The sequence below is a fragment of the Bos indicus genome, chromosome 8 (assembly GCF_029378745.1).
Source record: "Bos indicus isolate NIAB-ARS_2022 breed Sahiwal x Tharparkar chromosome 8, NIAB-ARS_B.indTharparkar_mat_pri_1.0, whole genome shotgun sequence".
In the NCBI taxonomy this organism is placed as follows: Eukaryota; Metazoa; Chordata; class Mammalia; order Artiodactyla; family Bovidae; genus Bos; species Bos indicus.
Genome location: NC_091767.1, coordinates 52,450,715 through 52,472,346, shown reverse-complemented (window position 1 = coordinate 52,472,346; position 21,632 = coordinate 52,450,715). Strand labels below are relative to the sequence as shown.

Here is a 21,632-nt window from a genome sequence, read left to right as displayed (position 1 = left end):
GTCAGAACACTGGGGAAAAAGAGTATCATGTAGGTTTCTGGGGTGGGGGAATGGAGATAAACCACATGAAAAAGATTCAGAAGCAGAATGTCTTCATATTTCATAAAAGCCAAACAAAAAAGCCAGATGATAATGGAGCAATGCCTCCAAAGTGCCAAAAGAAATTAAATTCTAGATGAGAATTCTTAGAACTAGATGAACTATCATGTAAATTAAGGGTAAAATAAAAACATTTTACATATTAAGAGAGGAAAAGCTTCAAAATACTTACCCTTCTGCATCCTTTTCCAGAAAGCTGCAATGAACTTTAATGAGCTCCATCAAAACTACATTGTAAGCCAAGAAGGAAGACAACATAAGAATCAGAAACTGTATCACAACACCAGAAGGAAGGAAAGGAAATACCACCGGGATGATAGTAAAGGAACCTTAGGCTGTGTGTGTAACAGGCCAACAGACAAACCCCGCATACGGCTGTGGGAGAGATGTTGAATGGAAAGAAAAGGAAATGGAATAACTGATGGCAATAAGCATACTGAAAGCCCATTTGAACAACTGGCAGAGTTTGGGGGTGAATCTGTAATAACTATTTTGAAAACAAAGCAAACAAAGGGGGTTAGGGAGATAATTATTATTGACCCCAAAGAAATTAGAATCACACAATGATGAAAAAAAATATCACAATGCAGTCCATGGGTTGGCTCGGAAAAGCACCAGTCTTAATAATGTAAATGCTGTTTTTCACTTGAGATTCAATAAAACAATATTAGGAGCACAGAGCAATGGGAGAGATGGGTGCTGAAACACAGGGGTTGTGTACTTTGCCCAGCATTACATAACTGGCCACAGCTGTGTGTTTAGAATTACACTGCTGTTCCAAGCAAAGGCCTCCTCCTTCTAACTTTATTCTTCTCCCAAGTGCTCTTTGTCTTCAACATGTCAAAATGGTAAGGAGCTAATCAAAAACATAAAGTAGAGAGAAAGGGTACCACCCAGTGCAAGCTTGTTTACACAGTGATAAACAGATAAGGAGATGCACGTAAGAGAAGTCCACAACTCACTGAGCATCAAATCTAGACTGGAATAATTGGAATAAGTAAGAAACATTAGAAGATTTCACAATGTAAAAGAAAAAGAAGTGCTAGAGTGGCACTTAAAAATTAAAATCTACTAGATATCACTAGCACATGCCTCTGTATTTTAAAATGAACCCAATTCTAAATGATGATATTCATCTCAATCACACATTAGTTTAATTTAGAGAACTATCACCATATAAATAAGACAACAAGGACTTCTCTTGTGGTGCAATGAATAAGAACCCGCCTGCCAATGTAGGGGACACGGGTGTTCAATCCCCAGTCTGGGAAATTCCACATGCCTCGGAGCAACTGAGCCTGCACGCCGCAACTACCGAAGCCTGTGCTCCACAACAGAGAAGCCACTGCAATGAGAAGCCCGCACCCCACAACAGTAGCCTCTGCTTGCCACAACTAGAGAAAGCCCGCTCACAGCAATGGAGGCCTAGAACAGCCAAAAAGAAAACAAACACACGGTTCAGATGTATAAACTAAAAAAGAGAGAAGATAATGAAAAAAATGTGTAACAAAGTGAGCTAAATGTGGCTCAGGATATAGTCTTAATTTCTTTTTAATAATAAAAAGAAAGGCAAAGCAGGAAGAGGGAGGGAAAAGGGAATAAGAAATGTTTCACTATACATTAATATGATAACACATTCAGAACTTGGAAGCAAAAGGATTTATCATATTTACATGACAATTCACATACATACATACACGCCTTTAAGAATGATCAGAATCTTCTTGTTCAGCCTCTAATTACACCTGTGACTCCTAGTCAGAGATGGTGTCCATCAACAGATAATAAAGATGTGGGGGTGCATTTGTGTGTGTATTTCTCAGCCATAAAAAAAGAATGAAACCCTGCCATCAGCAACAACATGGATGGGCTTGGATGCCATCATGCCAAGTGAAATAAGTTGAAGACAGACAAATACTGACATCACTTATATGTGGAATCTAAAAAATGCAACAAACTAGTGAATATAACAAAAAAGAAACTCACAAATACAGACAACAAATAAGTGGTTACCAGTGGGAAGAGGTAGAGAAAGGCAATGGCACCCCACTCCAGTACTCTTGCCTGGAAAATCCCATGAGCCTGGTAGGCTGCAGTCCATGGGGTCTTGAAGAGTCGGCCACGACTGAGTGACTTCACTTTCACTTCACTTTCATGCATTGGAGAAGGAAATGGCAACCCACTCCAGTGTTCTTGCCAGGAGACTTCCAGGGACGGGGGGGCCTGGTGGGCTGCTGTCTATGGGGCCGCACGGAGTCGGACATGACTGAAGCGACTTAGCAGCAGCAGCAGTGGGAAGAGGGGAGAGCCATTATAGGAGTAAGGATTAAGAGATGCATGCAAGCTCATTCAGTCATGTCTGACTCTCTGTGATCCCACGGACTGTAGCCCACGATGTTCCTCTGTCCATGGGATTCTCCCCTCAATACTGGAGTGGGTTGCCATTTCCTCCTCCATGGTATCTTCCCAACCTAAGGATTGAACCCACATTCCTGCAGCTCCTGCTTGACAGATTTTTTATCACTGAGCCATTTGGGAAGCCCCAAGGGATTAAGAAGTACAAACAATTAGGTAAAAAGTAAGCTACAAGGATACACTGTACAACACAGGGCATATAGCCAATATCTTATAATAACTCTAAATAGAGCATAACCTTTAAAAATTGTGGATCACTATATTGCACAACTATAACTTATATAATATCACGCATCAACTATATTTCAATTAAAAAAATTAAATTAGGGACTTCCCCGGTAGTCCAGTGGCTATGACTCCATGCTCTCAACACTGGGGGTGGGGTGCCCCGGGGTTCAATTGCTCATCAGGAACTAGATCCTGCATGCCGCCACAAAGATTCCTGCGTGCCACAACTAAGACCCAGTGCAGCCAAATACTTTTTTTTTAATATTAAGTTCAAAAAAGTGAGAAAAAATAAAAAGATAAAAAGAGCTCTCCATTGGTTAGCTTTGTTAACCTTTATGAAGGTTAAAGCTGACAGACATAACTGTCAACTATAATGAAAGAAAGGAACAGAATTTTAAAAGGTAAACTCTTTTTTCAACAATTTCCACCACAGTTAATTCTGGTTTAAGTCCAAATAAAACTATTATAGATAAGAATAATTCTGCCTGTTGCCTATTGTACCATTTTTTTCAGTAGTGGAAATATTTCACAAAAGAAGTACACACACATGCGTGTGTCCACACATGTGTGTGTCTGCATAAACGCATAGCTGGATGGATACATCAGGGTCCATGACCTGATCCTTCTGCATGAAGGTCCATGATCCTTCTGCAGCAGGAAGCTTTCAGTCTAGGTTGTCACCCTCGAGCTCCACTGAATACTCCTCTGGAGCTCAATTTCGCAGATGCTCCAAGGACCATTGTTCTTGTGGTCTCTGGAGGCTGTGACAGGAGCAAAATACCCACTACTGTGATTGATGCCAAGGTCATGTAAGATCTCAGAGGATTGGGACTCAAGCCAGGGTGCCTAAATGCAACCCTGAAGCATGGCCAAAGGAAGGAGAGGGAAGCAGGTAAGATCCCAAGGCAGAGGGTTTGCCAACTGCAGTTCTTTCTGCCCCCTGCACCCCCATGCTCTCGAATCACCTGGGAGTACCTGATCTCTATCTCTTGCCAGCTGTGCCCTTCCTGGAGGGTGGTCTCCGCTATCTGGCTGTTGTCTGTGACTCACTGCGGTGAGCTCCCTAGCTTCTCTTGAGAGTTCATGTTAAAACGAATTCCTGAGACCCCACAGTGCCTGCCCCTCCAAATTGACCAGGAGAAGCTCTCTGGGTCCCTGGACCTCATCTCCAAGCTCTACAGTTCAGGCTGTTGTCTCGTAGAATCCATCCTAGAGTTTTCTCAGGATCCAGCTAAGGAAACAAGGGCACTAGGGGACCTTCTATAAGACTGGACCACATTTCCTATGCATCTTGGAAAGGGTGCTTTCTACACGAATTAAAACCAGATGATGTGAGGAAGCGGAAAGAGGGCCCATGTCTCCCTTCTTCAGAGCCTCATGTCCTAGAATCAGGCACAGAAGGTGGCACAGAGAATCACAAAGTTATGTTTGTTGAATGAATAAATTCTCTCTCAAGTGAACTAGTTCCTCTGCTAGAAATTAAACACCTATCCTTTCTCCCTTTGGAATATCAGAGAAGAGTTCTGTCTCCAGTTCTCTACACTTGCTGCAAGGACTATCCTGTCTTAGAGAGTACAACCTAAAGAACATACTGTTTAAAGATGAAATGATGATAAATGATTGTGTATGTGTGTTAGTTGCTCAGTAGTGCCCAACTCTTTGCGACCCCATGGTCTGTAGCCCACCAGGCTCCTCTGTCCATGGAATTCTCCAGGCAAGAATACTGGAGTGGGTTGCCATTTCCTATTCTAGGGGATCTTCCCAACCCAGGCATTGAACCCAGGTCTCCAAAATTAAGGCAGATTCTTTATCATCTGAGCTACCAGGGAAGCCCCAGTAAATGACTAAACCCCTCAAAAAATTGAAGAAATGGCACCAAAATTTTGCAAGAGGGACTGAGTGACAGCTGACTTGGGAGATATCAGAAAGCTGACCCCTTGAAGCAGGCAGCAGAGAAAGCTGAGCAGCAACTCAGTCTACAGCACAGTTCCCCCAGCCCTCCCCTCCCACTACCAGCCACTGATTCCTCCCCTCCAAACACTCCAGAGTTGGCAACACAAACTCCTCTGGAAGCAGGACGAAGTGGAATAAAACTCCACTGAGTGGAAATCTACTTAAAAGACTCTTAAGACTCCCAGACCCCTCCCTCTATTCTTCATAATCCAGTAAACACCCTTCCTGACCCCACCAGAAAACTTCGGAAAACATGAAATAAAATATTTGACCTGGAGGGCACAAGGCACAACTGAGGGCAGGAGTACCAACTGGAAAACAAGTGAATTAAGTCAAAAGTCCTCATTTCCAGAATACCGGCAGGCCGGTATACATAGCTCATTCAGCCTCAGAGAACAGAAAACTACTTGATATCCAAGAAAAGCTCATGACACAAAAGAGATCAGAAACAAACAGAGGAGGTTATCAGGTTAACTATTTCCATATAATCAACCACAATCCTTAGTGACAGAAAATAAAAACTACTTATTATTTCTCACTACTTTTGGAATTGGTCGGGCAATCCTTCTGGTGTTACCTGGGCTCACCTAGGCAGTTGCATGCAGATAGAGGACTGTCCAGATTGGAGGGTTCCATACAGCTCGTTCACATCTGCATGCGGTACTCAATGTCAGCTGGGGTGCCTCTCATCATGTATAGGCTGGATGAGATTCCTTATCTGGCAGCCACAGGGCAGCATACCAAAAGAGCCCAGCAGCTCCAAAGCCTCATAAGGGCTAAGCAGCAGAATATACACAACATCACATCTGTTATATTCCATTAGAGAAAGTCACCAGGCCTGCCATGATTCCAGAGGAAATAAGGTTTACTTCTGGATGGGAAGGGATGCAAAATCACACTGCAAGGGGGCACGGATACTGCAATGGGAGGAATTTTTACCCATTAACTATTCTGTCACATGGAGAAATTAAGATCAAGAGATGACAACTGCAATGATGAAAAAATCCTAGAGTTTTTATCAGCAAAGACATAAGACAAACTATTACAATCATGAAACCAGAACAAGAGACTATGAAAACGGAACAGAGAATAAAAATGAGCTCTCAGAATCAAAAGTATGATAGCTAAAATTAAAAATTAAATTGAAGAATCAGAAATTAAAGTTAAGGAAAGCCCCAAGACAACAGAGCAGAAAGATAAATAAATGGAAAATAGGAAAATGAGAAAATTGATACAGAAGATCCAACATTCAAATAACAGGCATTCCACTGAGAAAGAAGATAATGAAGGCAAGAGGGGTGAAAAGGAATGGGATGTGGGAGGGAAGTTCAAGAGGGAGGTGACATGTATACCTATGGCTGATTCATGTTAATATAAGGCAGAAACCAATACAATTTCAACCTAAAATTCTATATAACCTGCTGGGGAATAAAGGCATTTTCATACAGTTGCATGTAACTTTTCTCAGCAGGCTACTGCAAGAAGCACACCACCAAAAGACAAAGCCCATCAGTAATTATAAAAACAGTACCACTATTTTGGAATGCTTAATATGTGCAAGGAGCTCATCTAAAGGATTTACCTAAACAACTCTTAAGATCTTCAGGATATACGTATAATATCATATATGAAATGAGTCGCCAGTCCAGGTTCGATGCACAATACTGGATGCTTGGGGCTGGTGCACTGGGACGACCCAGAGGGATGGTATGGGGAAGGAGGAGGGAGGAGGCTTCAGGATGGGGAACACATGTATACCTGTGGCGGATTCATTTCGATATTTGGCAAAACCAATACAATAATGTAAAGTTTAAAAATAAAATAAAATTTAAAAAAAAAAGATCTTCAGGATAACTCTAAACAGAAGACAATAACTACCAAGGTCACTAAAGGAGTTCTTATCCAAATTCCACTGGAGGAGAATATACCAACAAGTAATTCTCTAGACACCAACCAGGTGTCTTACAAGTCAGCTGAATTCTGACAATATCTAACCAGAGACAGTGTCAATTTCATGGTTTAAGAGTTCAGTCTCGCCAAGTCTGACCTTCAGACTATAAAATCAGAAATTTCCACAATCCCTTCCTCAGGTTCAATTAATTTGCTAGAGCATCTCACAGAACTCAAAGAAACATTTTACTAAGTAGATTACTGGTTTATTATAAAAAGATATGATAAAGGATACAGGTGAACATCCGGATGGAAGAGATGCACAGGGCATGGAATGGGAAAAAGATGCAGAGCTTCCATGCTCTGAGAGCCCCATTCTGCAAATCTCCACACTCGCACCAAGCTGTCCTGGGTTTCTATGGAAGTCTCATTACATGAACGTGATTGATTAAATCACTGGCCATTACCCAACCTCCAGACCCTCTCCCCTCCCCAGAGATGAGTGGTAGGGATGTAGGGGGTGGGACTGAAAGTTCCCACCCTCTAATCACTTGGTTGGTCCTCCTGCAACCAGCCCCCATCTTCAGGTGGGATCCAAGGGTCACCTCAACAACATAATAGACAATTTTTGTTGCTCTCATCACTTAGGACATTGCAAGGGTTTTACAGGAGCTCTGTGCCAGAAATGGACCAGAAAAACAAATATACATTGATTATAAATCACAGTATCAGTCACAAAGCTAGTAAGTGGAATAGCTAACATTCAAACCTACACAATCTAGCCCCCCAAGTTTATATTATGCAGCTGGCACTCCACATTTATGGACTCTGTATCTGTCAGTTCTGCATCCTTGAATTCAACTAAACTCAAATCAAAACTATTTGGGGAAATTCCCTGGCAATCCAGTGTTTAGGATTCTGCACTTTCACTGCAGGGAGCATGGGTTCAATCCCTGGTTGGGAAACTAAGATCCTGCAAGCCATGAGGGCAAGAAAAAAAAAAGTGATGTATTAAAAAGAGAGAAAGAAAGAAAAAATTACACGTGGCTCACATCCTATTTTTATTGGACACTGGGATTCTAGGGAGTAGGAAGTTTTGGGGGCACTGAGAAAGGATTATTTTTCATAACTACAACTTTTTGTTAAGAGACAACTGTCCACGGGTCCCTCATATTTCTGCACATCTTGCAGGTGAGGTACTAACTGCCTTTTCATTCTGGACTGTTTTTTTTAAGGCTATTTGTACAGTGAATAGCCTTGAAAAATAGACAGTGCTTCCCTCACTAGCAAAGGGCCAGTGTGCTTGCTGCTGATGCTAAGTCACTTCAGTCATGTCTGACTCTGTGAGACCTCATAGACGGCAGCCCACCAGGCTCCCCTGTCCCTGGGATTCTCCAGGCAAGAACACTGGAGTGGGTTGCCATTTCCTTCTCCAATGCATGAAAGTGAAAAGTGAAAGGGAAGTCGCTCAGTCGTGTCCGACTCTTCGTGACCCCATGGACTGCAGCCCACCAGGCTTCTCCATCCATGGGATTCTCCAGGCAAGAGTACTGGAGTGGGGTGCCATTGCTTACTGTTGGGATAATAAATGCAATACCTCTGGGAGCAAAGGGGAAGCACGTTCAATGGCCCACCATAAAAGATGCAGGTTCCCTAAGCTCAGGGTTCCTTCCCTGTAATGCAACCCACTCTCTGTGCAGATTATCATCTAGCTATGTTCATACTGCCCTGTGGGAACTAGGACTTAAGAACCTACATGAAAAATGCCAATACTCTGCTCTGTTATTGCTATATGTACTAAACTATGCCTTGTGTTTGGCCCAGGAATCTTAGGTCTTCTGCAAGCATCCATGAAAACTGACAGATCTGCTAGCTTTCAAGTAGGGTAAAATCTAAGCCCTTTGATAGGTCTAAGAGCTTTGATGTTACACTCTTGTGGATATATCTGCTTTTTCAAACAATGTGCATTTATAAACTTTGATTAACATAAAGGCTACATTTTTCTAGTCTTAAAGGTGGTGATAAAATAAGAGCTATAATGATAGTCAATGAGTTTTTAAACATAACTAGTATAAATTAATATTCTCAAGTCTTGGTAAATAAAATAATTTTAAAACATTTTTGCCTTTTTACATCTTCATTAACTGTTTAATCTCACATCAAAACATATTTAATAATTATATAAAATTGTGAAGTACATAGTAAATATAATTAATGGAAGTCTCAATGACCTGTCCCTAATTTAAATGAGATGAAGGTTTCATCCATGTGGTCATTTACAGAAGAAAAATAAATAAAAGGTTCTCCATGCCTGAATTAGAAGTATGAAATGGCAACCCACTCCAGTATTCTTGCCTGGAAATACATGGACAGAGGAGCCTGGTAGGCTACAGCCCATAGGGTCACAAAAGTGTTGGACACGACTGAGCGACAGAGCACGCGTGCCCATATCAATAACATGAAAAGTTTTACAGAAAATTTTTTCCATTTACTCATTATACTACTATAGGACAAAATGTCATTTAAATAACTAACTCTTGCATTTCATTCATGCCTGGAAATAGTATTCATTGTTCTCAACTGTCATCATTTTCTCCCCTGAGGCTAGGCAGCTGATGGCCTAAAATAAGAACTAAAACCTACCATTTCTGCACACAGGCTTGGCAGGACCCATGAAATACACCCCAGTCTGCACTATTTCAGAGAGGAAAGCTTTAAGTCCTCCTAGAGGAAAAGAAAGGATCCACAGAGGCTTCCTCAATTACAACCCACCTGAGTCCTGAAAATGGGTAGGATTTAGGTACTAGGAAAAAGGAGAGAAAATTTTGCTGATGGAGTGAAAGCCTGAAGCAAAGGAAGCCGGAAAGGAAGACGAGATAGTGATGTGTAACAGAAGCAGCTTTAACAAGAGGAGGAAGGTAAGAAATACTGGCTGTTTACCACTCAGGTTCCTTAACCCTAGGGATGTCCTTTTAAATTCTAGTATGACACGAGGTCTGTTTCTCAGTTATAGTAAACCACAACAATGAATAGATGTTTATATACATACACACACAGAGAGTGGAATATTCTTCACCCTTCAGAAGGAATCAAAATCTGACACATGCTACATTCATCTTTGTTTAGTGAATAAGCCAGTCACAAAAACACAATACTATATACTTCCACTTAGGAGGAGTACCTAGAGTAATTAAATTCATAGATGTGGAAAGTAAAATAGAGGTTACTACAGCAGTGGGAGGGGGAAAGGAGAAGTTATTGTTTAGTGAGTACAGAGTTTCTGTTTAGGATGATGAGAAGTTCTAGAAACGGACAATGCAGATGGGTGTACAACACTCTGAATACACTTAACGCCACCAAATTTTCCCCGACTCCATTAGTGACAGTTTTATACTTGACGGTTATTTTTTTTAAGCTCTGTTATGATTTTTAAAAAGATGCCACTGGCTTGTACCTTGACACCTTTGCAGTAGGTGTGTACATTTAGGCAAAAATGTTACTTAGAGGAGGCTTTTTAAATTAAGAGAAATTTGTTAGGAGTATAGGCAGGAGTGTCCCCAGGTGGTTTGAACACACAAAGACAGACCTTTTCAAGTCTCATGCCATGAAAATTTGGAGATAAAGAACAAAGATCATCTGTCTGGCTGTCTCTTAAAGACCAGTGTGTTTCCTATTGCATTCGAGGCTAGAGTATTAGCCCAATTTCCTTCAAGTACAAGTAACAGCTAAATGTGAAATGCAAAAAACCTATCCTCTAAGGCACTAAGTTCGTTCACAGAGGTGGACCTCATCAGAGTTAAATAGAGATACATCTATTTATGCACAGACATACACACACACACAGTTTGTTTTCTGAAGGAATCTTCAACCTCCTTACCACTACATGCCAAAATAAGTATAAAAGGTCTCATTGTTCACTTCAAAATTCCAGACTGAAGAGTAATAAACTTTTTTTTCTTTCCTTTTTTAAAAAATGAATAGTAGGTGGTTTATAATACTGAAGAGAGCACTGAATAGAGCATAGTTTCATAGAAACAAAATTTTAGATTTCAAAGGTATCTTAAGGTTCATTTTCCCCACTCTTACTAAATAATTTTAAAGATGAAAAAATCAGCACACAGAGTGTACACACCTGGCAAGGTCGCCCAGCAAGAACAATTCTTAAGCAGAAACATCTTACCAGTGGCTCTGGTTTCTGTCCCACCCAATCATCATGAAGCCCCACAGGTCCCGAATTTTTTGAAATCTCAATTTTAAATACTCTCAGGTTTAAACACTTGCTGGGTTCCAAAAATTCTAATTCTAAAATACTAGATTCTGTCTTGCTTTTAGAAGAATTCCCAAATTTCCAGATCATACCACCTGTCTGGATTTTCAGCTTGCTAAGCAAAATCGTCAGAGCAAATATTCTCAGTCCATACAGAAAAATAAACAACCATCAGCAGGAATAAGAAGTGCTCTCTCTTCCCAGTTTCCTTCAACATGTTAAAATCCAGCTCCACCTCTTGCACACGGTCCCTTCTCTGAACCACAGTGATTGCCCCCTTCTTCGAAATCCAATATCATTCACTATAGGAAGCCACAGATGGAAACAGCGGGGTGAAGTCAAACACAATTGAGAATAAATGCTAACTATGCCAAGTCCTAATGAGTGGCTTCAGTAAGCTACCTAACTTCTCTGAGCCTTAGTTTCCTCATCTGAAAAATGAAGCTTATAATCCCCTATTTGGTTGGTGGTGATTCAAAAAACAAAAACAACCTATAAAGCAACTAACATGGCAATTAGTATGCATCAGTTTGTCAATAAACAAGGGTTATCACCATCCCTGGTCACTTAATTCCACAGATCCCCATCTCTGAACTGATCCAGGCACCTGCTTGGTCAGCTCCTAGTAATCAGTAATCTAGCCTCACCCTTCATTCCCACCCCTCCACCACCACACCACCATCCCCCCCAACACCTACTCACACTGCCCCATGGGCCTTGCATAGGCTAATGCAACCAGTAAGGACTCAAAGAATGAACAAAACAAGTCTACATATTGCAAAATCCACTCCCTTCCACTCCAAAAAAGGTAGGGTGGTATCTTGGATGCTTCTTGTTAACTGGGCCTTCTACCTCAGTCTTTTCCAGATAAAGAATCTTAAGTACAGTACTTAAATGCTCCAAATTATAGCCTGTGAGTGTAATATGAATTCAAAGCACTCTGTGTTGGATCTCACAAAATGAACATCTACAACAAACCCCAAAGGACTGGCCTCATGCTGGGTGGCTCCCATCCTATCTTCAGGATTGACCTACCTTTCTTAACCTTTCTGCACTTCAGTCTCCTCGCCTGTGCACAAGAGCAGATGAGTTCAGTGAGGGGAACCTACACCTGAGTGATACAGCATTCTGCTGTTCTTCAGCAGATGGATGATGGACAGGACCAGGTGCGAGAAGGCTGAGTTTTGACTGAGTTGAGGGTCAAGAGAGCACAGAATGGTAGGGAAGTCCCACTGCAAGACAAAATCTTAATTAGAATGTATTTCCACAAGTCTGAGATCTTATTTTTCTTCCCACATTGACAGCTTTGAAAATGACAGGCATTTGATGCATTTATACACTATGTGTTCATTACTATGGTGGTTTCTTTTTTGTAATTTCCTTTGTTGTTGCTCAGTCACCGAGTCATGTCTGACTCTTTGCAACCCCATGGACTGCAGTAATTTCCTTAAGGACTGATATTAAGTGGATGATGCTCATACAAATGAAGTTATTGCAGAATTAAGGACATTTTAAAAAATTGAAGGAAATGTTAGGCAAGTTCTTTTTACATACATGTTCTCTTTAACAGTTAAGGAAACTGAGGCATTCACTGCTCTGATGACCATCTGCTGGTGATCTGCTCCAGCTAACCAGCAGGAAAGAGGTGAGGTGGGGCTCAACCCACAACTGACTCTGGGGAGAGAGGAGAGGGAGCAGAACAGTCTGACTTTCTAGCCAAGAACCACACTGGATCCAGTTACTAACAGCTTTGAATTATACCTTGCCCTACCTCCTCACCTTACAAGGAGCCCCAGAACCTTCCAAGTCTTCCCTCAGGAGTAACTATGACACAATCTCCTCCTAAAGACTTCAGACCAAAGGTACAACAGAACAACTTCTTCAACCCTCAGATACATGTATGTGAGCTGAGCCAACGTTCCCTTTAAGAAGCTTCATAAACTTGATGGGCAACCTTTATCTATCATTTTATCCAAATGACATTTAGGTCCAGTTGTTGAATTTGAAATTATTGCCCAAGAGTGAAGGAATTCTGTATGTAATGACAGAAAAAATAGTGTTTGAGATGATTCAAAGATGAACTATGGACATGTACGAATATACTTATATCTTTGTTTTCTCTTAGCTTTTCCTTGGAATTCCAGGAGGACTCTTAGATCAAAATTTATCAATTTCTATGGCTCTTAATGCTCTTTCAAATAGACTATAGTATTTACTTAAACTGAGTACCCTAATATCTGAGTATCATTTTCTCTATATTGACTCTATAATTATCTAAATTATGTAGTACATATTCATATACTGTGTAATTATTTTTGACCTATTCCAACTTTTAAAATGATACAGCAGAGAGGCTTCATTTTGTATTTCTTTTGTTGCTAGTGGCTCCATATGAGTATGTCTACATGTGAGAGAAAGAGTCTGGTAGCAATGATTTCTACTCTAGAGCCAGACTATCCAGTTCAAAAACTGGACACAGTCATCTACCAACTCAGACTTTCTTAAGCCCTTAACTGCTCCAAGTTTCAGCTCCTTCACTGGTTAAAATAATAATAATTTTAAGCAATTTAATTGGGTTAAGGATCCTACATACATTAGTTTTTAAAGACAGTAAGTGAGCCAACTGGTAATATGCTTAAACTATACTTGATACAAGTCATGCTCAAAATTCCCCAAGCCAGGCTTCAACAATATGTGAACCGTGAACTTCCAGGTGTTCAAACTGGTTTTAGAAAAGGTAGAGGAACCAGAGATCAAATTGCCAACATCCGCTGGATCATCAAAAAAGCAAGAGAGTTCAAGAAAAACATCTATTTCTGCTTTATTGACTATGCCAAAGCCTTTGACTGTGTGGATCACCACAAACTGTGGAAAATTCTTCAAGAGCTGGGAATACCAGACCACCTGACCTGCCTCTTGAGAAATCTGTATGCAGGTCAGGAAGCAACAGTTAGAACTGGACATGGAACAACAGACTGGTTCCAAATAGGAAAAGAAGTATCTCAAGGCTGTATATGGTCACCCTGATTATTAAACTTATATGCAGAGTACATCATGAGAAATGCTGGGCTGGATGAAGCACAAGCTGGAATCAAGATTGCCAGAAATATCAATAACCTCAGATATGCAGATGACACCACCCTTATGACAGAAAGTGAAGAGAACTAAAAAGGCTCTTGATGAAAGTCAAAGAGGAGAAGGAAAAAGTTAGCTTAAAGCTCAACATTCAGAAAACAAAATCATGGCATCTGGTCCCATCACTTCATGGGAAATAGATGGGGAAAAAGTGGAAACAATGACAGACTTTATTTTGGGGAGCTCCAAAATCACTGCAGATGGTGACTGCAGCCATGAAATTAAAAGACACTTAATCCTTGGAAGAAAAGTTATGACAAACCTAGACAGCATATTAAAAAGCAGAGACATTATTTTGCCTACAAAGGTCTGTCTAGTCAATCTATGGTTTTTCCAGTAGTCATGTATGGATGTGAGAGTTGGACTATACAGAAAGCTGAGCACCAAAGAATTGATGCTTTTGAACTGTGGTGTTGGAGAAGACTCTTGAGAGTCCCTTGGATTGCAAGGAGATCAAACCAGTCCATCTTAAAGGAAATCAGTCCTGATTGGAATGACTGATGTTGAAGCTGAAATTCCAATACTTTGGCCACCTGATGTGAGGAACTGACTCATTTGAAAAGACTCTGATGCTAGGAAAGATTGAAGGCGGGAGGAGAAGGGGACAACAGAATTGGTTGGATGGCATCATCGACTCAATGGACATAAATTTGAGTAAACTCCGGGAGTTGGTGATGGATAGGGAGGCCTGGCGTGCTGCAGTCCATGGGGTTGCAAAGAGTAGAACACAACTGAGCGACTGGACTGAACTGACTGAACTGATACTTGATATATAATGAACCTTCAATGAACATTAGCAGTTTATTATTATTGCTTATATTTCCTCACCTGGACACTGTTCAAATCTTTAACTTATATCTATTCCAGGGATCGAATCTGCGTTGCCTGTGTCTCCTACATTGCAAGTGGATTCTTTATCCGCTGGGCCATCAGGGAAACTTGTAACTTTTTTCAGAGGCCCCCAAATAAGAAACTGTATTTGAAGTTTATTAACAAATACCTAAATATACTTAATTTAACTCCATAGGAGCTATTATACAAAACACTATATTACACAAAAAGCTATTATACAAAGCCTATTATATAGGTTCTGAGGAAAATGCATCTCCCTAATCTCAAAGAATTCACACAAAGGTTATTTGCTGAGCCTTCTGGGGGAAATTATAGGCTTGGCAAAAAAAATACAGTAAAAAACTATTTTGGAAACAATGCATCCATTGTAAAGCTGAAACTTGAGATTGTATCTATTCTGCTAGAAACACCAGCTCTGGGGGCAGTTACTATGTTGTGAAGGTGGGGTAGATTCTGTGATCCAAAAAATTGTGAGAAATGTGGTCAGAAACAAAGTTAGACAAAATGCTGCATTCCTGGGCTTCTTCCTCCTCATAGCTCTTAAGATGGCAATGCTTACCATGAATATTTAAAGACAGGTACAAGGGGCAAGAGTATTCAGCATTTCCCAAACTTATTTGACCAAGAACAGACTTTAGAGCCACATTACCAGCCCGTAAGGAAAAAACTCAGCTAGTCCCAAGTCCCACCCTCCTCCTTAACTAAACAAGCTGGGCCACAGGGAAACAAGTGACTTTTCTAAGGGTCAACAATGAGAGGAAGGCTGAGCGTTCGCTCTGAACTTCACTGTGTCAGAATGTGCCTTTTCACACTCTACTGCTTTCCCTCAACCCTGTTTGGTGGGAGAGGGGAGTTGGGGGATAGGAGGGGCCATCCACAGAGGTCCAGAAGGGAAATCTGATTCCTATGTGGTCAATGCCATTAAACATCTTTTTTTCCCCATCTGCTTTCAATACAGGTCAAATTTCACAACCAAAAACAGGAGGAAAAAAAAACTCTTTGTGTGAGTCCACCAAGAGATGTGGTGTATGTTTCTTACATCACACTCCATTTTTAACCTCCCCATCCCACCTCACCCTCAACAGTATTAACAAGGAGCACGGTCAAGCTTCCGTGTAAGGCTGACTTCCACCATGTTCCAAAATCACATCTACCATCAAACACTGGGCCCTTTGCTAATGGCTCCAATTTAGCCCAGAGGACAATCCTCAAAGTGACCAGAAGCATCTAAGGATGTTACAGAACCAAACTCGGGTCCACGCATCTGTGCCAATCTACTGACACTGGGCTATGGTGAAGGAAAATGCATCCTTTATTGTTAAGTCTGGGGCTGCCAATGCTCAAAAAACCCTGAACTCCTCAATGGTTTGGAGGGAACAGTTTTTATAGGCAAAATTTGGGGACAGGTCTGCAGGGTATGTGGAGAAGGAAATGGCAACCCACTCCAGTACTCTTGCCTGGAGAATTCCGTGGACAGAGGAGCCTGGTGGGCTGCTGTCCATGGGGTCGCACAGAGTCGAACACAACTGAAGCGACTTAGCAGCAGCTGCAGGGTATGTAACCTTCCTCTGATTGGCTGGGGGTGAGGAAGAAACAGGGTGCTGTTCCAACAATCTCAATCATCAACCTCCTGGCTCTAACCAGTCAGGGGCCCACAGACCTGTTCTCAGCCTGAAGTTATCACCCTTCACCCACGTGGGAGGCCGTATTACCGAAGAAGAGCCTCAGGAGGAATGGGGATGGCCGCATCATTGTCTCTTGACTGCTTCTCCTTTGTTTCTGCTTACCTTCACTCCTCTAATGAGTAACTATTTGAATCTGCCCTTTGGAACACAGGGAAGGTCAAGGAGGCTAAAATCTTTTTCCTACAAGCAAGAAGTGGGGGTGAAGAGGAAAAGTTAGAATTTTATATAACCTCCTATTCCTTCTGCCTCTGTAACTCAGCTTGCTCCTTGCAAAGTCTGGATCATGTAGTTCTCAGAAAGTGGGGGCTCACAATACTAGGAACTGGAGCTTATCTCACTCACCCCTGTCCTGCTCTTTGCAGTTGCCTAGCCCATGCAAACCCACAAACCCACTTAATCACACCTGTCCATGTACAAAAACTCTTTTGGGGCTCAGAGCTTGGAGGGTCCGCCAGAATAATAAACCTGAGTTCTCCAACTCTCCAAGCGTGGTGCTTGGTTTCTGGAATACTGGTTTGTGCAACATTTCCGGAGGCCCCAGAGAGATTCCAATCACGCCCGCCCCTTGAGCCTTTGGACTGGTGGCTTGGCTAGGCTGGAGCGAAGGAACCCTGGGGTAAACGAGCAGGACACCACCGGACAGGATTCTGAGTTCTCTTTCGGACTGGTGTCCCGACTCTCTGGACAATCGAGCCCTGACTGGGCTCGTTGGAGGGACGGACCAACTCACCAGGAATGGCCACAGGATCAGCTAAGGCCCCGAGGCCAGTCCCCAGTCAGGCCTACCCCAGTGGGTAGGAGACTGATCACCTCCTTGGAGCTCCCAGGAAGGGAGCAACAGTTAAGGAAACCTGAGGACTTGGGAGAATGGAGGCGTGATAGACTCCAAATGATTGTGACTGCATAACTGCTGATTGAATGGAGTGAAACTTTTTTTCTTTTTGGAAACTGCAAAACTAATTCTTCTTGTATATGCAATTAAAAACTGGCTCGTTGAAAGGCCTGCCTAGGGAAAACCTTGAAGTTAACCCTTTCCATGTCCTTGAAACACACATCCAACTTTGCCTGAGACATCAGTCTTGGGCAAATGAGAACCTCAAGCAAAGAAAAAAAAAGGGGGGGGGGGGGGTCAAAGAGGTATTTTAAATCTCAAACAGAAAACTATAAGATCTCTGTCTGTCTGTATTTATGTATGTCTCAGTGTATGTCTTTTTTTTTTTTAATAATATTGTTGAAGTTGTAAATGAATTCTAATTTAATTGGCCTAAAAAAAGTAAGCACTTAGAAATCAAACAATTCTAAATACAAGAAAAATTAACCTAAATAAATTTCAGGTTCATGTAAACTGGGAAACATTCAATATTAAATATCTAGTATTAATGTTTGTTTGCTAATCTAATAAGGAAGTAGGATGTATGTTTTTAATAAAGAAGATATAAAAAACAAAATTACATTTTATAAAGGGAAAAGAAAGTAGGTTTGACTTATAGGTGGCTGTTATGGAAAGTGATTAAAAACTCTGTGGAAAATTGTGCATGGTTAGAACTAAGAAACCTATATGCAGGTCAGGAAGCAACAGTTAGAACTGGACATGGAACAACAGACTGGTTCCAAACAGGAAAAGGAGTACGTCAAGGCTGTATACTGTCACCCTGCTTATTTAACTTATATGCAGAGTACATCATGAGAAACGCTGGGCTGGATGAAGCACAAGCTGGAATCAAAATTGCCAGGAGAAATATCAATAACCTCAGATATGCAGATAATACCACCCTTATGGCAGAAAGTGAAGAGGAACTAAAAAACCTCTTGATGAAAGTGAAAGACAGTGAAAAAGTTGGCTTAAAGCTCAACATTCAGAAAATGAAGATCATGGCATCTGGTCCAATCCCTTCATGGGAAATAGATGGGGAAACAATGGAAACAGTGTCAGACTTTATTTTTCGGAGCTCCAAAATCACTGCAGATGGTGATTGCAACCATGAAATTAAAAGACTCTTACCCCTTGGAAGGAAAGTTAGGACCAACCTAGACAGCATATTCAAAAGCAGAGACATTACTTTGCCAACAAAGGTCCGTCTAGTCAAGGCTATGGTTTTTCCAGTAGTCATGTATGGATGTGAGAGTTGGACTGTGAAGAAAGCTGAGCGCCAAAGAATTGATGCCTTTGAACTGTGGTTTTGGAGAAGACTCTTGAGAGTCCCTTGGACTGCAAGGAGATCCAACCAGTCCATACTGAAGGAGATCAGCCCTGGGGTTTCTTTGGAAGGAATGATGCTAAAGCTGAAACTCCAGTACTTTGGCCACCTCACGCGAAGAGTTGACTCATTGGAAAAGACTCTGATGCTGGGAGAGATTGGGGGCAGGAGGAGAAGGGGACGACGGAGGATGAGATGGCTGGATGGCATCACCGACTCGATGGACGTGAGTTTGAGGGAACTCCAGGAGTTGGTTATGGACAAGGAGGCCTGGTGTGCTGCAACTCATGGGGTCGCAAAGAGTCAGACATGACTGAGCAACTGAACTGAACTGAACTGAGAACTAAGTTTAAAATAAATTTAATTAAGTTTACCTAAATGAGTTTAAAGTAAGCTGGTGTAAAAACTTAAATTTGGCCTTTCTCTCTGTTAAGAGGACATACTTTCTTCAGATGATGAACTGCTTTTAATTATAGATTTAACTTTCTTTACCTCTTAATTGATCTGTTCTATATTTACCTTTGAAATCTTCTGTTAAATTTGGCTAAGTAAATAACTTTTATTTCACAGTGACTTATATGATCCTGTTTGACTGAGTGTTATAAACCCTTCTGATATTTATTGACAAAACTTCCTAAATAACTTGACTTCCAGCTAAGTTTGAGATGCTTCAGAGGGCCCCTGAGACATCCCAAAGAGCTATTAAGCTGCCTGGGTTCATTGGACATGTTAAATTACATGGGAAGTACTGTTAAAGGAGTGAAAAATCTTTTTAGGTTATACTGCACGGTTGATGTTACTAATATAGATATCCTAAAATTGTATGAAATTCATATAGATCTGACATACCCTGATAAAATATGGTCAATTATAATTCTAGTTATCATATTAAAGTGTTACATATCACAACAATGACCAGGTTTCTTTGCCAATTATAATAGAATCAGATTTTAAACATGCCTTCTATGGTTTTACTCTCATGCCTTTAAAAGAATACTGCTAGTTCTTCAAGATATATGGAAAAGACTTTCTAAGATTAAACAGATAAACAAATTTTGTTATTAACAGTAAGCTGGTACCAGATTGGAATTTGGTCCTCTGTTTAGAGAACAAAGTTTACTTAGAATGCAGATTTTGATAATAGATTATGAATTTCTTTGCCTTTAAGTGATTTATATTTGTTTTAAAATCTTTTTGTTACTTTGGTAAGGTAAATAAAATTATTTAAGATTATGGCACATGTAGACAAAGTTCATTCTGCTTCTACAAAAAAATAACCCCTCACAGTAAGACTTTTGCTATCCTGATGTCCTTAAAACATGGCAATAGTCTGCTCCTAAATCAAGAAATTAAAAATGGATAAACAACAGCTAAAAATCAAAGAGCCAAGGCTATGGGAAATCCAAGACAGCCTCTTGACTTTCCCCAGCTCCCTGACAGACCTCATTTTTATTTGATGTGTTAAAGCCTTCCCTGGCTACAGTGTTAAGGTCCTCACAATGAGTTCTCCAAAAAAAATTATATTTCACTGAATATTAAGTTCTAGTTTTGTTAATTAAGGTCTATGCTTACTAAGACTCACTTCTGAGATAGTTCCTTGTTATGTTATACTGCTAAAAGGTTTAATTAAGTTATTAAAAAGGACAATCTAAGATAGTTTTTAAAGCTTATCTCAGTAACCAATCTTTGGATAAAGGTCAGATGCTCCATGATGCACAACCAGGAGATTAACACTTGCCTAGGAATGATGCTAAAGCTGAAACTCCAGTACTTTGGCCACCTCATGCGAAGAGTTGACTCATTGGAAAAGACTCTGATGCTGGGAGGTATTGGGGGCAGGAGGAGAAGGGGACGACAGAGGATGAGATGGCTGGATGGCATCACCGACTCGATGGACGTGAGTCTGAGTGAACTCTGGGAGTTGGTGATGGACAGGGAGGCCTGGCGTGCTGCGATTCATGGGTTCGCAAAGAATCGGACACGACTGAGCGACTGAACTGAACTGATAATCATTTAACTGAGTCAGATGACCTGGGGTATACCAGGCTACACCCAATGAAAGTTCTGGACTTAAATTCTTGCTTGTGACCTTACTAATAACTGCTAGCTATATTATTTTCTATGTAGCTTCTTTCAGAAGATTATTTCTTATGGTACCAAATGTGTGACTGAGCCTGTGATAAAATGCTGATGTACAGTTCTATATGAAGGCAGTAACTGTAATAATGTAACTCTAGATATGGGAAGAAGCAACAAGAGGAAATATTTTCCTGGACCAAAAGGCTAGTAAGACAGGTATGGTTCAGAGACTTTGGCTACTTACAAGGCCTGGTCTAGTGACAACTCATTGAGTGGCCTGTCAGTGGAATCTTTGTTAGACCCAGGAATGAGCCTTCCCAGCACTGTGGGACACAATGACCATTAAATGTCCCCAAAACATGGTCAAATATGTGGCTATGAAGGGGTCCTGCTGACTGGAAGTTGGCCCTTGCCAGCTGCCTCTACAAAGATTAAATCATGACCACTACAAGATGCTGACCTTCAACACCCCCTTGAAAGGAGTTCAGGGTGGAGACAAAAAACAAGGCACTCTGTGCTCTGGGAAAAACCCAGAAAAACAGGCCTTCAGATAGTCAAATGTTTTCAGGGAGACATTTTTTATGAGTCCAAATTCTTGCATCTTCTCATACCTAGAGACACAGTAATGTCATGAACCAATGTCTGGACCTGGTTCTCCTGGATAGCCCCACCACAGCTTTCCCTACTTCTGTTAATCTTTGGGCCATGTATCTTTAACTTTCTTAAGCTTGTTTTTCCAAGTAGCAGTACAACAAAAATATCCCCCAGCCAACACCCAGACAATGCGGGAACAAGCTGCCTTATCATTCTGTGGATTCATCTCCCTCCGTA

At 41.1% G+C, this 21,632-nt stretch overlaps 1 protein-coding gene across 19 annotated transcripts in view; it reads right to left on the bottom strand.

The window, feature by feature from the left end:
- Nucleotides 1-21,632, bottom strand: part of GCNT1 (glucosaminyl (N-acetyl) transferase 1) — a 221,371-nt gene that overhangs the window by 177,501 nt on the left and 22,238 nt on the right. For 8 of the 19 annotated variants that reach the window (XR_011568075.1, XR_011568076.1, XR_011568074.1 and 5 more), the window contains one exon: nucleotides 11,964-12,084. The exons of 5 other annotated variants lie outside the window; for them this stretch is intronic. Coding sequence is in view for 2 of the 14 variants with exons in the window: in XM_070794687.1 (XP_070650788.1) it covers nucleotides 11,964-12,084 (121 nt within the window). In the remaining 12 variants the exon portion in view is untranslated. Of the gene's footprint in view, nucleotides 1-11,887; nucleotides 12,085-21,632 lie in introns of all 19 variants that reach the window. 6 more of the 19 variants (XM_019966087.2, XM_070794684.1, XM_019966088.2 and 3 more) reach the window with 1 other exon arrangement.